This window comes from Coturnix japonica, chromosome 1 (genome assembly GCF_054131305.1).
Source record: "Coturnix japonica strain WE chromosome 1, WE-NBRP24, whole genome shotgun sequence".
Classification (NCBI taxonomy): Eukaryota; Metazoa; Chordata; class Aves; order Galliformes; family Phasianidae; genus Coturnix; species Coturnix japonica.
In genome coordinates, this window is record NC_140663.1 from 138,582,659 (window position 1) to 138,599,916 (window position 17,258).

General features: G+C 42.0%; 1 protein-coding gene and 1 long non-coding RNA gene across 5 annotated transcripts in view; one reads left to right on the forward strand and one right to left on the reverse strand.

Annotated features, from left to right (window-relative positions):
• The window catches only part of LOC107308029 (uncharacterized), a 56,858-nt gene extending 46,829 nt beyond the window's left edge, over nt 1-10,029 (reverse strand). The window contains exon 1 of one of the 4 annotated variants that reach the window (XR_014948263.1): nt 8,553-8,800. This is a non-coding gene — a long non-coding RNA (uncharacterized LOC107308029). Of the gene's footprint in view, nt 1-8,552; nt 8,801-9,757 lie in introns of those variants that run through there. The other 3 variants (XR_014948258.1, XR_014948259.1, XR_014948257.1) reach the window with 3 other exon arrangements.
• Nucleotides 10,030-10,411: 382 nt separating this feature from the next.
• Nucleotides 10,412-14,117, forward strand: SLITRK1 (SLIT and NTRK like family member 1). Its single transcript, XM_015851578.3, has one exon. It carries the CDS (start codon nt 11,334-11,336, stop codon nt 13,410-13,412), a length of 2,079 nt encoding a protein of 692 aa, XP_015707064.1. The 5' UTR covers nt 10,412-11,333; the 3' UTR covers nt 13,413-14,117.
• Nucleotides 14,118-17,258: the final 3,141 nt, after the last annotated feature.

The following is a 17,258-nucleotide window of genomic DNA, read 5'->3' on the forward strand; positions in this document are numbered from 1 at the left end:
GTAACAAATATGGAACCTCTAGAATGTGAACAGATCTTCCAGAGGGGAAAAAAAAAAAAAAAGAAAAAAAAAAGCGGGGCTATTAAGTCACATGATAAACTCAGAACAATCACTATCCTAATTTTCCTCAGTTGCTCCAGCTGAGAACCTGACATAGAAGCCTTTTATGTGCAAGTAAGCAAGAAGCTTACTTGGAGCCTAGGCATAACAGCACTGAAGTGCCTAAATTGCTGAACTGTATAATTATTTGTGAGACTGAACATTTTATAATGCTGCTAATGGCACAACCAGCCAGAGTGCCTGAGCACTTTGTCAAAGATACACACAGTATATGAAGGCAATATGTAACAGCAAGGAGCAAGAAGGGAATTGAGATGCAGTTATTCAAATAGAATACAGTAAAAATCATGTGTTGCATCTGGTTCATATGTTCATCTCTGCATATGATTGCTGCTTCAAAAGTAGTGTCTCCTGTTTTATTATGTTGGTCAGTGACATCAGAGATGGATGTTGGTGGTGTGGAAGTAGAGGCTGATCATTTCCACCAATACTCCATTACTTTTTGTTGCCATGCAACAAATGACAGCAGAGGGACAATCTGACAAAATGGTATCTGACATGGAAGTGTGTATCAAACAAAAATGTGTCACTGAATTACTTCATGTGGAAAAACCTACTCCCACTGACATTCATTTTCATTTTTTACAAGTGCAGCATGCAGGATTTTCTTCAAGTCTAGCAAAAATGCAAAGCTAATAGTGGTGACTAAAAAAAATATTGTTTTGTAGCCGAGAATTTTCTCTACCAAACAGCACTATTGTGCTCTTTCTTTCTGTTCTAGTTTCCATGGAAATTGTTCTATTATTTTATGAAAAAGGAGGCATTACTTTCAGAGCAACCTACTCACAGCAAACTGCAAGGTAACAAAGGTGAATGTAAAATAGAAAGAAAGCATTCTGTGTAAAACAAACAGATTGAGCTCCTGAGATACTCTATGTTGGAAGCAGATGAGATCCACTCCTCCTCTTAGGTAGGTTGTAAGGAAAGTAAAAATACCATGGAAACACGAAGGGGAAAAAAAGAAATAAAAAGAGGAGAAAAGATTACTCCTGACTTTGGCTCTAGCTTCCCTCATCAAAGCGAGCCATATCTGATCCTCAAACCTGACCACACTTATTACAGCTAATTGCCATGGCATCAGCTATGTGGTATACAATATACCTAGCTAATATAGGCAGTGATTATTAAAGACAATTTGAATATGCAACAATATAATCAATGTAAAAAATTACCATTGAAAATACGCACTGTTAATGAACAGCAATATAGTAAGGCACTGTTTAAACAGTCTTTTAGTGACCTCAAAATCCCTGATAGATATACACAGAATCTGCAGATTTACACATATCTGCATACACACACATTCTCAGTTGAAAGAGTCTTATGTGAGGTTGTGCTTTATACTCTGCATAATAACTTAAAGGTAATGAGGCTCACATTAATTAAGGTTTTGTGGAGTCCAAATACAGGACTTTAATATGCATCCATTATAACAAGTATAGGAATGCTGCCTTAGCTACCTCAGAAGCAAATATGATTTCATCCTGTCATGAGCTCAGGAAGGACAGAATTGTTTGTGGACTGTAATATGAACTGAATCAATAAAATATCCTTGGCTAAATAAAAAGCCTCAAAAAACTAGTTACTGGTTGGAGACTGGTATAGGCAGTAAGGGATTTCTTAGCTCTTCTATGCCAGTGTTGAAAACAGAATACTACATCCTGAGTGACCACTGCAGTGCCCTAGCTTTACATCAGAATAATACATTTGAAATCAACTGGGATTCCATGATGCAAACTCAAGTGCTACAACGATTAATCAGGTCACCAACCTCTTTTCCCTTATGTCTATGAAATGTTATTTAATTAAAACTAAAAATGCCATGTGGGATTGGTCCCAGAATATGGTTTCTAGGCACTGCATAAAAAGGCTAATGATACTATTTTATTGTTAATAATGTTTCATCTATTCAGCATCGTCACAGTTTGGTGATGTCTAGCAACTGCTCTTTAATGTTCACACGCCACAGGATGTTCTCATAGTTTCAGAAAACAATTTAGAAATTTTCTGTCAGATAATTTACAGCTGAAATTGGAATTAATCAAAGAAGAAAAATATTTTGGACAAAATGAAATTTTGGAAAAACAAAACACGGAAAGGCCATAGAATCATTATAATATCATAGAATTTTTGAATGGCTTGAATCAGAAGGGGCCTTAGAGATTATCTAGATCTTACTCCCGTGCCATAAGCACTGTTGCCAGCCACTAGATCAAGCTGTTCAAGACCCATCCAACCTGGTCTTGAACATCACCAGGGATGAGGCATGTATAGGCACGCATCTCTGGGCAGCCTGTTACATTGTCTCACCACTCTGAGAATTAGAATTTCTTTCTAACATCTAATCTAAATTGTCCCACTTTTAGTTTTAAGCCACTCACTCTTATAACTACCAGACCACGTAAAAAGTCAGTGTCCCTATTTATTAGCTACCTTTAAATACCGGAAGGCCACAATAAGGTCTCGAACCCGGAGGCTTCTCTTCTTCAGGCTACACAAGCCCCTCAACCTCCCTTCATGATAGAGGTTCTTCAGCCCTCTGATCATCTTCAGGATCTTCCTCTACACCCACTCCAACAACTCTACATCCTTCCCCTTCTGGGGACCCCAGGCTTGGATGCAGTACTCCAGATGGGGCCTCAAAATGGCAAAATAGAGTGGGACAATCACCTCTCTCACTCTACTAGCTACCCTTCTTTTGATGCAGCCCAGTTTACCATTGGCCTTACAGGCTGCAAGAGTAGTGTTGGCTCATGTCCAGCATTCTTTCTATGAGAACCTGCAAATCTTTCTCTGCAGGGCTGCTCTCAATGAGTTCTTCTCCCAGTCTGTATCCATATTTTTTACTGCCTCAACCCAAGTGCAAAACCTTGCACTTAGCCTTGTTAAGCCTCATTAGATTATCATATACCTGCTTTTTTAGCCTGTACAGACCCTTCTGAATGGCATCTTTCCCTTCTATTGTGTCAGTTGCATCACTCAGCTTGGAATCATCAGCAAACTTGCTGAGGGTACAATCAATCCCACTGCCTGTGTTAATAAAAATGTTGAAGATCACCAGTCCCAAAACAAACCGCTGGGGTACACCACTCACCACTGGCATCCACCTGGACATACAGTTGTTGACTACAAAGCTTTGGATCATGAAAGATATCACATCTTGATTTCCTTGAATTCCAGACTGATTTTTATTTCAAAATGTGCTTTTTAATATATATAGAAAACAAAAATAAGAAATACATAATAAACAAACAAGACATTTCAATCACCTCTAATACTTCAGGTATCTGTTTGGAATGACAATAGAAATTATTAATTTGGTTTGCATCTTTACTTGATTGCTTGCTTGTTTTTATTTTGTTTTGTAGAATAAAAATAAAAAAAAAATAAAAAAATGAACTGATGAATTTCCACAACACAAACCACCTCTTCATGGTTCTTATATTTAAACAGAGGTTTCTTATGATATTTTGAAGCATTACATTTATGTTTTACTTGTTTTTTTGTTGTTGTTTTTTTACTTGAAACATTTCTTAATTCCAAGGTATTTTGTCTTTTAAATAGTTTATTATTTGTCTCTGAAATCTGTGTGATTTTAAAAGTCTGAGTTGAGAGAACATCGAGAAAAGAAAATATACAATTTTGTCCAGTTAAAATGATTAAATTATGGTAAATTAACTTGTGAATTAATAAGAAAACCAAGCCATGGTATTGCTGCCGTGCCACATAACTACATTAGACCTAAACAAAGAAAATGACTGGTATAGGTAACCATTGATGCATAAAGTCAGGTCTGAGAAACAAGGAGAAAGAGGCAGTGGGCCTGCATTCTTTTGGAGCAGACTTATTTCTGTAAAATACCGGGACAGAAGGCAGTACCTGACATTCTGAGAATTTGGTCAATTTCTAGCTCTATCAGTGGCTTAACGGGTGACCTTCCCAAGGCCAGTGCTTCTGCTTTCCAATCTGTTGAGCAAACAAAATTAAACTATATTCCACTGTGAAAGCCTTTAAGATAGGTTGATAAAAAAGTGGGTATTGCTCTTACATAAGATTTGACTTCTCACATGACATCACTGAGTAACTTTGATAATTACCTCAGTCACCACATTTGCTCATCACAGACTCCTAGAACTTTCGGCTCTATAATTCCTTCCACTTCTGAACACTGAAAAATTAAGGCACAGGTAAAAGAAATGAGTTGCCCATAGTCAAGTCAGCAAAATATTGCTTGAGATGGAAATTCAGCAATTTTTTTTCTCAGGGTCATGTTCTGCCCTTTCAGAAGCATTTCCTTTTCCATTATTAAACAATGGAAATACATTATAGTTATAGAGAACACAAGCATAAACTCTTATCTACTTTTGTCCATTTAAATGATCCTTCTGTTGCTCTGAGGCTGCACCATGAAAATAGATAGAAAAGAATTAATTATTGAAAACACACTATAGATCTATTATTCAAGCTGATGTGATTCAGTGGGATTACTTGTGTAAGCAATAGATTGAAAGTTTAGATACCTTCTTTCCTTCTTTCTTTTTTTCCTTTTTTTTTTTTTTTTTTTTTTTCAGTTTGAGATTCTTCATGCTCCTTAGTGCTGATCTAAATTACGCTGTAATATGTATGCAAGTTAACTCCTGCACTTCCTATCCCAAATTATGAGCTTTCATATGAGGCTGAAAGTCATTGTTAACTAACAATAGAGGTCATAGATGCATGTAACTACCTCAGTCTGTTATGCATATTGCAGAGTGACCAGCTATTTCAGCTTTTTGCTGTTTGCCACCTCTAATGTTTCAGGAAAGAACACAGTAAGCAAACAAGCAAATTACAAAAAGGTCACATTAGTAAAAGTACAATATATTGATCACACTGCATGGAAGTCTAATCTTGCACGTTGTTGAGAACTGTTGTTACAAGTGCTTAAAATGATAACACTGGAATCTGTTTTTAAAAATAACAACACAATAGTGTTGAGGTTAGTATACGGTGCAGATTTTATCACTCCTTATTAAGAGCTGTAACATTATACTAGTACTTTCCCTGCTCTATCTGTCCAAAAGAATGTTTCTCACAGCTCCAGTTAATTGCACTGCAATATTTTTACCCAGCCTGAACACATGTGCTTTATCACAAAGCGAAAAATAAATAAATCTCTTTGCTTCAGTGCTGCAGTGCTAAAATCTGCAATGCCAAATTTAGGAAGAAGCATGGAGTAGAATCCCAATTCCTGAGTCAGGCAACGAACCACCTTACACATTGCACTGGGAAAGGCAGAGAATCAGGCCTCCACATCAAGATCAGGAACAATGAAGATGCTGCTCGGAGGTCGTTTAAGGGAAATGCTGCAGTGGAATCTCTGACATTCTGGGGTCAAGGCTGCAGCAAAACCATTTCCTGCCATCCAGTCTCTACAATTTGAAATTCACTCTTTAAAACAGATAACCTCTTTCTGTTGAATCAACTTTTTATGTGTCTGCATTTATGTTTACGCATATTTGTGTTTTGGAAAGAGAAGAATAAAAGGAAGAGGGTGAGTCAGCTCCTCTCTCCTTCCAACCAACAGCACAGCGAGCAGAACATACTTTCCCAATGGAGGCTTAGGGTCAATTCACTGCTAAGCTGGAAAAGAATCAAGTTTGTCCCTTGGCTTCCCTACAAGACTCTTTTCCTTTGAAAGCATTTCATTCCAGCAGACTGTGTTACAGTATGCAGAGAAATTAAAATAAAATAAAATAAACAAATAAATAAAAATAAGTATCAGGAGGAGAAAGATAAAATATAGATGTGTATGTGTGGATTCAGTGCTTTTCTAAACAACTATTCTAGTTACTCTTGACATTAAGGGTGCTAGTTCTAGGGCACTATCTTCTAAGAATTGCTCAGGTATGTTAATGAAAGCAATCACAGTGGAAACTGGGTCAGAAACATAGATCAATATATATAGTTTAAATAAGAAATTCCGGTTGGGAACCTGTCTGGCCCACTCACTAAATGCACCTCTTGCTTTCACATCATCAAAATTTCAAAATGATATGACTGTATGGTTTTTATGGCAGACCATGCTCAGGCTGAATATAAAACCTGTCAACTTTTTGACACCTATTCATTTATCTAACCCCTAATGTTTGAAGCTTTTAAGAGTAACTCAGTGACCTATTCAAGACAACATTTCCAACATAAAATTACTGCAAGGTCTTACAAATATGTTCAGTGGAGAATGGCAGCCTATGGATTTTACTACAGGCTCTACAGTCTAAACTTCTGATGGGAAGTCAATTTGGTCAGGTTATGAAAGCACAAAGCAAGCAAGTCTGCCCAGGGCTCTGCACAATCCACTGAATGCTCTAAGCAGTAGCCTGTAAGCTCATGCTCCCCCACTGTCTTTCTCTGGCTCAGGGAAATCTTAAAGTGTTTCTTGTGAAGTAGAACAGCTGCAGTAAGAGGGCTGGTAGCCTGATGGTTGAGGGTATGAGCCAAAAAAGAGGAACATGTGGGCCGAAATTCTCATACAGCACAGAAGATAAAGAATTTTGATTTTCTAATGCTGAGCCAGTCTCTTACCCACTAGATGGTAGCAAGCAAACTATTTCTCCAATGTTCTTTTCTTTCATCCTTTAAAAAAACCAAAAAAAAACAAAAAAAAAACAAAAAAATGCAACAAAACAACAACATCTACTACTTCATCATTTTGCAAAGCTCCATCTGGTGAATGTATCAGAATGTATTACTACCCTTAGTAAAAACTAGATGATCTGAAAGCCATCAGGGGAACAGTTTCTGGAGGGGCTGCATCAATGTGTGTATATATGTGTATGTATACACACATATTTATGTCTCCCGTGGACCAAGTACATGTAACAGTATTGGAGCAAATTGCTCAAAGAAGTTGTAAAGTCTCCTTGTCTGAAGATATTCCAAACCCAACAGGACATTTTGCTGCTCAACTTACTCTGGGAACCTGCTTTTGCAGGAAGGTTAGATTAGATAATCTCCAGAGGTCCCTTCTAACTCCTGCAATTCTGTGATTGCATATTAAAATACTGCAAGCAGGTTATCTACAGTAGTAATTTTTGTTATGTAGACACATTAAAGATGCTCCAAATCCTGCTTTGCAAAATCTGCAATGTTAGATGAGACAACTATTTTTTAACATGGTTCCATACAGCATAAATAAACCCTTAACCAGTTTTACAATGTTACTACTTCATAGGCAGAACAAGCGGGAGATGAAAGACTACCAGCTGGGAAAATGTAAATGTATCCCAGTACATTTGCTTATTTGAAGATATTTTCTGCATTAGGAGTTAAAACATTCTTATTCCGAAGGCAATTGTTGTGCTGGAGTCAATTTGTTTGTGTTTGGTTAAGTACAGGACTTTAATCCCTGAAGAAATATGTAAGTGGGAAGCTTACTGCTGTGGATTTCTAGAAGCTGCAAAGGGAAGAGAGAGGTGAAAGGCATCAGATAAGGAAAGGAGTCAAGGAAGACAGATGTGTCCTTGTGTGCTCTTTCCCCTTTTTAATCCACTGGATAATTTGGAGAGGATAATGTGAGCTCTGATTGTTCAACCACTCTGTGTCTTTAAAAATCGGATGCTTATACTGAATTTTAAAGACCTGGATTCATTGGCCCTTCAGTGCTGCAGGATCTCTCACTTTACAACACTGTCTAAATAGAAGAGTAAAGCATCTTAGCTTGAGAGGCCCTGATGCAGGAGCAGACATTTCCTTAAAATAGAGGCATGGCTTTTATCTCCAGATACATGTTTCCATACTTTATAAAAAGATGAAGAAATCTGGATTTAGGATTATGGCACTGAGTAATGACAGACTGATTTCACAGCCCTGACACACCTTTCCCATGAACTTGACTTACAGAACCAAAGCTTCAGATATCAAATATGAAATGGATTACGCCCTTTTTCTTCCCCTCTGACTTGTCTTCTAGATGCTAACTTTTATATGACAGATGTGATCCAAACAATACATAATATATATATTATATAAGTTTTTCTTTGCAGCTCTGAATTATACAGCTGCAAGCACAACAGGTTCCATATCCAAATACTTTCTGTTGGAAATTACATATTGCTTGTAAAGACTGTTACATCTTCTGGCAAATTTTTGCCTTCTTTTTCCTCTATGAAATTCCATTTGTTTGGCTCCCACTAGTTCCCACCTCTCAGCAAATCCCTTGGAAGAAGCAGGTTATTTGTCCTTCATGCTTTGACTGCATGTTGTTCCATTTTTATTATTATTATTCACACTTATTTATTTAATATCTCGTTAACTTTCAGCTCCTTTGGTTGCATTTTGATCGTTTTTACAGTGCCTGAGCAATTTTAATAACACAAAGGTGAAGACGCTAAGAAGTTTTATTCTCGAGCATATCTTTAGTCCTCCTGACCCACATCCCAGTAAGCACTCACCAAGCTCCAGCGTCTCAGCACTTCCTCCCCCGTGCCTTTACCCACAGAGATCGGGTCGCTGCTGCTGACAACACGAGTGAGTCACCTACTCCAACCCTGTTCCTACCCCCGCTCCTTTTCCCTGACTCTCTCACCTCCGTCTGAGGACTCAGCTGGGGGCTGTCCTGCCTCCGGCTGCCCCTACACTTGGACTCAGCGATACATGATGCACGAAAGGTTTGCAGGCAGCCCCGAGCCCTCCCACCCCCGGCATGCACCGAAAAGCGAAGTCAGAGACGGCGACAGGAGAAATGAATTAATGCGCCTCAACGCGGCGCCAAGTTTCCTTCCCCTCTTTTTTTCTTCTAATGAAACCACTAACATATTTACTGTGGTGCTTTCTCTCTCGGAGGCATTTTATCTCTTCTAGACCGTTTGTAATTTATTGGGCGGACGTTTTCAGGGCCAGAATTTCTCTGCTTTCTTTTCCATCTCCTAGCCCGTTCTCCCTCCCCCCGCCCCCAAAGCTTCCTTCCTCCGCAATCCTCGCCTACCGCAACTACCAAGAAGGCCAAACGTTCATCCTGGGGACCCGAAACGGCAGTCTGATTACATTAATTTGATAAGATCATCCTCGGCAGGATGTCTAATTCACTTGGAAGCGGCAGCCAGGGAAAAAAAAAAAAAAAAAGAGCTTTGACCAAATTAGCATGCCGCCGGGACCAGGGGTGCGGGTTGCACCTGGCTTCCCATATAAATAACTCTCCTTCCCCCCGTTCCCCCGCGCTGACTTCTCCCCCCTTCCTACATGCCGCAAAGTTCATCGGCAAGACGGCCGGGAGCGGTGCGGCCCCAGGCTGCGGGATGCATCGGCCGGGCCGCCTCGTCCGCCCCCGCCTCCTCCTCCGCCTCCGCGTTGACGCGGTTTGCCGAGGATGGGGGGAGCTCCGTTTTTCACTAGCACCACCAGAGGTGCAACTGGTCCTTCGTTCGCAGGCATCTGAAACCCGTCCAAATGATGCAGAAACTTTTGTGTGCTTGGCTCCTGTCTGTAAGGCCAGGCACCGATTTTTTCCGCTGTGTAATCTCTTTTGTCAGAAGAGTGGGAGGGAAAGGTGGCGGGGGCTGGGGTGGGAGTGGGGGTGGAGAGCAGCCGTTGTGCTTCCACGGAGCGGGTATCGAAAGCATCCCTAGGGAAATATCCATGCATGCACATACGTGCTTACCTAGATTTATTTGTGTGTAGATAAGAATATCAGAATGCACAGCTGTCAGTTTCACCCTTCTCCTCCTCTCCTTAGGGGTGACGCTGTAGTCAGTAGGTGCTGTGAATTGCTAACAGTGCAGCAATCCCCTCCTCCCTACCCCCTTTTCTTCTCTGTGATCATCTGAATTTTATATATATATATGTAAGTATATATAATGTAATAATCCACGCTTCTTCATTGCATAGAGAAAGCCAGCAAGAGACTAAACCCAGCACGAAATACTGTAGATTGCAGGGGAGGAAGAAATGCATTTAAAGCAACGATAAAAATGGCGTGCAAAATAATTACCTCAAATTGCTACTCGCTTGACACCCTGACACTAATTCTGCTCAAGCCACTGGGAAATACAATAAGGCAAACACACCTTCCTCCCCTGCTTGTGCAGGTATGTCCGTGTGGATGGGGGCAACAGGGAACTGATCGTGAGTGGGGGGATGCTAAACTTCCCCTCTTAAAAGGAAAGAAATAAATAATCTATTTAAAAAAGAGCATCTAAATAGATCGGCAGCTTTTAATGCCAGCATTTTTAATGCTTGCCGTGTACGTGGATTGATTTTTTTTTTTTTTTTTTTTTAAATCCAGCATTCCCTCAGCAGATGGATTTTTGCCACTGCAGCTCAGCAGAGGGTGTCAGATCTTTCAGAGTGCACCAGGTTGAAACGAGCAGAGCCTCTTAGCAACTCTCCCTCTGCGTGCATGTGAGTGTGTGCTAGTGTGCGACTCGGCAGCGGCGGAAGAAAAAAGAAGAGCGAGCGAGCGAGCGAGGGAGCGAGCGAGGAGGAGAGGCAGCGCGGCCGGCGGGGCGAGGCGCGGCGCGGGCGGGCGGGCGTGCGGACGGGCGGCCCCGCGGCAGCTCCCGGCGCCGGCATCATGGGCAGCAGCGCTCCGCAGCGGGGGCAGGAGCCGCGCAGCGCCGGGAGCTCGGCGGCCCGCGCCTAGGCTGGGGCGCGCTTTCAGCACCGGGGCGCTGGACAGCGCCCGGAGGGCGGCGGGCGAGGAGCGCGGCTCCGCGGCAAGGTCAGTCCGGCGCGGAGCCGCGCACAGCGGCAGCCTCCGCGGGCACCGCTGCGCGCTCCGCCTGCTTCTCTCGACCATGCAGCGGCGGCTGGCGGCTAGCACCGCTCCCATGCCGGTGAGCCAGCCCGGTCCGCAGACCTCCGCTTAACTGCACGGGAACCGTCAGGGAGGGGGATCGAGGAGGGGGAATTTTTTTCCTTCCACTTTTTTTTTTTTTTTTTTTTTTTTTTTTTTGCGTGCCTTGCAGTACGTGCCTGGAGAGTTTGTGGATATAATTATTGACTGGAATCTGGGCTGCTGCAGATGTATGTGGGGGGGGGAGAGAGGAGAAAAGAAAAAGCCCCCCCCCCCCTCCCCCCCTCTTTCGACCCTCCCTGCTCCCCCTCCCCACATTTTTTTCCCCCTTTGGTGGTGGTTTGGACATTTTGTATTGAATGAACTGGAATTGTTTTCCGCGTGAGGAGGATGGTTGCTGTTACTTTGTGATGAGATCGGGAATGAATTGCTCGGTTTAAAAATGCTGCTTTGGATTCTGTTGCTGGAGACGTCTCTTTGTTTTGCTGCTGGAAACGTTACAGGGGACGTTTGCAAAGAGAAGATCTGTGCCTGCAACGAGATAGAAGGGGATTTGCACGTAGACTGTGAGAAAAAGGGATTTACCAGCCTGCAACATTTCACCGCCCCAACTTCCCAGTTTTACCATTTATTCCTGCATGGAAATTCCCTGACTCGACTTTTCCCTAATGAGTTTGCTAACTTTTACAATGCAGTCAGTTTGCACATGGAAAACAATGGTTTGCATGAGATTGTTCCTGGGGCTTTCCTGGGGCTGCAGCTGGTGAAACGCTTGCACATAAACAACAACAAGATCAAATCGTTCAGGAAGCAGACTTTCCTGGGACTGGACGATCTGGAATACCTCCAGGCAGATTTTAATCTATTGCGGGATATTGATCCAGGAGCGTTTAGGGACTTGAACAAACTAGAGGTGCTGATTTTAAATGACAATCTCATCAGTACCTTGCCCCCCAACGTGTTTCAGTATGTGCCGATCACCCACCTCGACCTCCGGGGAAACCGTCTTAAAACCTTGCCTTACGAGGAGGTTCTGGAGCAGATCCCAGGCATCGCTGAAATCCTGCTAGAGGATAACCCCTGGGACTGTACTTGCGATCTGTTGTCATTGAAGGAATGGCTGGAAAACATACCCAAAAATGCTTTGATCGGCAGAGTGATTTGTGAAGCTCCCACTAGGTTGCAGGGCAAAGATTTAAATGAGACCACAGAGCAAGAGCTGTGCAAAAAGAACAGAGTGGATTCTAGTCTAGCTGCTCCCCCTGCCGAAGAAGAAACCTGCGATCCTGGTCCCATTCCAACCCCCTTTAAAATACATGGCAAAGAAGACCCTGCCACACCAGGATCTGGTCCAAACGGAGGTACAAAGATTCCTGTCAACTGGCAAATCAAAACTAGACCCACTGCTGCTGTGTCAACTGTTAGTGTGAAGAGCAAGCAACCAGCTATCTTGTCCTGCCCTCAGATCTGCAGCTGTGATCAGATCCCTGGCTCAGGTTTAAAGGTTAATTGCAATGACAGGAATGTAAGCAGCCTGGTGGATCTGAAGCCTAAGCCGTCCAATGTGCAGGAGCTGTTTCTGAGAGACAACAAAATACACACCATCAGGAAATCCCACTTTCTGGATTACCGAAAACTTAATTTACTTGATTTGGGAAACAACAATATAGCCACTGTTGAGAACAACACCTTCAAGAACCTCTTTGATCTCCGATGGCTGTACATGGATAGCAACTACTTAGACACCTTATCCCGGGAGAAATTCACCGGGCTGCAAAACCTGGAGTACCTGAACGTGGAGTTTAATGGGATCCAACTGATCATGCCCGGCACCTTCAATGCAATGCCCAAACTCAGAGTCCTCATCCTCAACAACAACTTATTGAGGTCTCTCCCAGTTGATGTGTTTGCCGGGGTCTCCCTTTCCAAACTCAGCATACACAACAACTATTTCATGTACCTCCCAGTGGCAGGGGTGCTGGACCAGCTCACCTCCATCACCCAGATCGATCTGCACGGCAACCCGTGGGACTGTACTTGCCCTATTGTGCCTTTCAAACAGTGGGCGGAAATGCTGCGCCCCAAGGTGATTATGAGCGACCTGAGGTGCGAGTCTCCAGAAGATTTCTTCAAGGAGGATTTTGAATCCCTCTCCAATGACGTGATTTGCCCTCAGCTAAAAATATCGCCCACCTTAAGTTCTACCAACAAAAACAGCACTGGGGTTGCAGAAACAGGTACTCACTCCAACTCCTACTTGGAGACCAGTCGAGTCTCCATTTCGGTGCTAGTGCCAGGGCTGCTGCTGGTTTTTGTGACCTCTGCTTTCACGGTGGTTGGCATGCTGGTTTTCATCCTGAGGAACAGAAAACGATCCAAGAGGAGGGATGCCAACTCATCTGCATCTGAGATCAACTCCTTGCAGACTGTCTGCGACTCATCCTACTGGCACAACGGGCCCTACAGCACCGATGGGGCTCACAGAGTGTATGACTGCGGTTCCCACTCCCTGTCAGACTGAGGAGGTGGGTGGGGCAGGGGTGGCTACTGCCTGGGCTGACCCTGTGCTCTCCCAGTGATGGGGAGGCAAATGCCAGCAGGGACGGCTCTGCACCTCAGCTACCTTTTGTGAGAAACGAAAAACACTCACGCACTCCCCCGCGACCCCCAGGGCAAGAGCCGCTCTCGGTACGAGTCGGGGGAGCCCGGCGGAGGGCACGTCCCCCTACCGAGCGCTGCCGGGACAGCAATGGATGAGCGAGGACCTGTTTCCTTCGGCTCCGGCAGGGTGAACCATGGCTCTTGGTTTTGTTGGGCCTTTGTTCTGTTGCGTTGGGGGTTGTTTTGCTTTTTTGCCCTCTTCCCTTTTGGATGGACCCCTCCCTTGAGAGGCCAGGAAGAGGAAGGGGACAGAGGAAGGGCTGCAGTCAGCCTCCTCCTGACAAAGCAGGAGTAGAAAGTTGCACGAAGGCATGAATGTAATGTAAATAAATGACTCTGACTTCAAAACAGACAAATGAAAAAAAAAAAAAAAAAGAAAAAAACAAAAAAACAAAAAACTACTGCTGCATGGCTCGCATGGATACAACGCACCCCAGGGACGCTCCAGCCCACAACTGGAAGCAGCGTCTAGTTCACACCATCATCCCTCTTACCTGATAAGTCCCTTCGTATCAAACCTTCTATATAAGAAATACAGTATAATAATAAAAGTGCCATTTTGCCATTTTTTTTGTGTGGTCAATAGGCAGTAGAGATCGTACTTTTACCATGGCGGGGGGAGGGGGGGAGGGGTGAAAGTAAAGGTTTTATTTAAGATATTATTGCATGAATACTCTCATTTGATTAATTTTAATTTAATTTTTTTTTTAAATTTATTTTATTTTTTTTTCGTGAGGTGGGAATGGCTTTTTTGGGAGATATTTTCTTTCTGAATGGTGAGTTTTAGTTCTTTTTGCGGGAGGGAGTGGGAGGGAGGGGAGGCTTTGGCTTTATTTTCTCTCTCTTCCTTTTTGGTATACATATTCAGTACTGCCTTTCCATTTGAATGTAAAAATTAGTACCCTTGATTTCTATTATCGTACCAGTGTAAACATTCAAAAAAAAAAAAAAAAAAAAATCAAGGCAGTTAAGCATGACCAATTAATGTCACTCTAGTGCTTAGGCTGCAAAGTTTAATGGTAGAAAAATCTGTGCTGTTGTAAATCTTACTATAACTTGAGGAAATTAGAACTGAGGAAGCAAGTGAAAATTACTGATTCTATTTGAGGTTTTATAATGGCATATTTTTTTCAGTATTAAAGTGAAAATGTTTTCAACTCTGGGTCCTTACAATTTTTCCAGCATCAGTTCTTGCAAGTGGGTTATTTGGTTTTAGGGGACAGAGCTTCCTTTCAGTGCTGTGTGTTTCTCCCTCCATCCCTCCACTTCCAGCCCCCCTGCTTTCCTCTCTCCCTCTCTTCCTCTCTCATTCATTTACACGCAGTGTCACAAACACTCTTCCCCAATGTAAATAACACACAGAAGTTTCTTGCCTCCCTAACAGCCCCCACCCTACCCCCCTTTCCTCTCTCTCTCATAATGCAGCAGTGAATCTCTTTATTAATACTGTGAATCTCTCACTGCTGTTGCTGTTGCTGTTGCTGCTGCTGCTACTGCCTCTGCTGCACACACTGCAGATGTATTAGGGATGTTAGTGGGAATTTGATTTAATTGACTCTGCCTACCTCGGTCTCATTAAGCCAGAGTTGGATTTCACTGGTCAGCATTTCAGGCCCTCATGCAGCTTGCTGGACTGCCGGTGAGGTGAGGCTGCTGTGGGTGGCTGGACTCCAGCTGCTGCTGGAGGTGGGAAAGCTAATTAGTGAAAGGAGTTTCCCATCCCTGCTCTGGGTTGCTGAACCTTTAATATTAGATGCTGAAATAAACAAAGCTTAGGACTGCAGTTAGACTTCAGGCAGCTTGCACTTGATCCTATTCTGGTATGGGAAAAGTGCCCTGAAACCCAGTAATATCTGTAAAGGAGAAAGCTTCTGCAAATCATTTTTTAACTCAGAGCTCAAGTCCCACTAGAGATATGGAGAATTTCAGTCACGTTGCTTCTGGCTTTCTCCAGGCAGAGAATCCTTTTAAAGAGTAAAACACCGTAAGGGACTTGCTAAACTTCAAATACTAATTCGGTTTGCTTTATAGAAAATGTCCACCTTTGGGATATGCAATGAGAAAAAAGATGTACATACACAGACACTGCAATTGATACACTCTTGAAAATGAGGCAGGAGCCTGATTTCAGGTGTTCATGAAGTATTAAATGTGAGAAGATCATTTTTCTAGAATCCTTTATCATTATGGAAAATTCTGCAGTCTGCTAGAAAATACCTTGGTGTTTTGATTATACAGTTCTGGCAACATACTGTCCTGTTTAATTATATAAATCATTTCGATTTCAAGGACCCTTCTTTGTTTCCCCCTGCTTCTTTTGTACACTGATTGTTCTGCCAGGACATTCTATGTAAGACAAAGTGATGGCAGTAGAGTCACTAGTTTGCCATTGTGCTTCCCTCCTGCCTGCTTGAGAAAAAAAGAAAAATGCATTCACCCAAGAGTCAGTATTTCTATCTTTGTGAGGCCATCTGCTTTAAGTATAGTCCAAATATATTTAAGAACATAACAGTACACCACTAGATTACCATTATGTCTTGCTGCCTTCCCTGTACCATTGCAGTGAGAAAACTGAAGAACAGGGCAGTCAGAATACACCTCATGCTAAAAAACATTGTTGTGTTAGGCTCACTGCTATGGAAGTTAAGACAAAAGTAGTGAATTAAAGATGCCAAATCAGTTGTTGAGGCAAGTCATACACACATTGAAGAGACTATAATACTAAATACATGTGATTATAGTTTTTCCATCACTGAGATGGAGCATAAGCTTGTGACTTTAATCTCTTACTTTCTTTAAAGCATTCTTTTATAGGCACATGTACATAGAAATATCAAGCCAGCTGGGGAATTGAAGGTATGCATTTATGCGTGCTTGTAGGTTGAGGGTTTGGAGAAATAACAAAATGACCCCTTTTATTTCTATGACATGCTCTGATCTGAACATTCACATCATTCATTCTCCCATCTCTCATACACACACCCTTAAGATAAATCAATCATCTGAATTTTTGATACCATTTCATGATCAGGCTTCAAATTATGATGTATATCTTATTTGTATGATTGACATTTCAAGGTCATTTTTCCAAAACAAAGCATCCAACTAAATAGAAAAATAAACTTAAGTATCATAAATTAAGTCATAACACATACGTCATTAAGTCACTTCTTATCTCTTCTTCCTTTCATAACAGTAGATTTTTTTTTTGTTATTTTTGTTTGTTTTTGCTTCTAAAAGGGCATATGTGAAAACAGACAAAAATTCAAAACAAAACAATGTTAAGAAAAACAAAGCACCTTGTGTTTTTTTTTCATTTTTTGTTGTTTTTTGTTTGTTTGTTTCTTTGTTTTTCTGAAAACAATCTAAGAATAGCCTAGACTTCAAACTGTTGCCATAGAAATATATTCCTGTATGCATGGTAGCCTCTTGTATGCCTTTGCAAGAAAACTAAATTGAACTTTAGACACAAGCTGATAAAACTTTAAATCAATTCCAATAGGAGATACATATTGTTTTGAGAAAAGTGTGCTGATGAATCAGCACTACGGGACATTATATCTTGCCTTATTAAAATTACTGATTGTATCATGATTTTTTTTAAACTTTGTTGAAGTTTCATTGCAAGTACAGTGTTTCAGATCTGCTTGTTAACTAGAATGATGCAAACTTTTTTTTACTAAAGAAGTATCTTGAGGGATCAGAC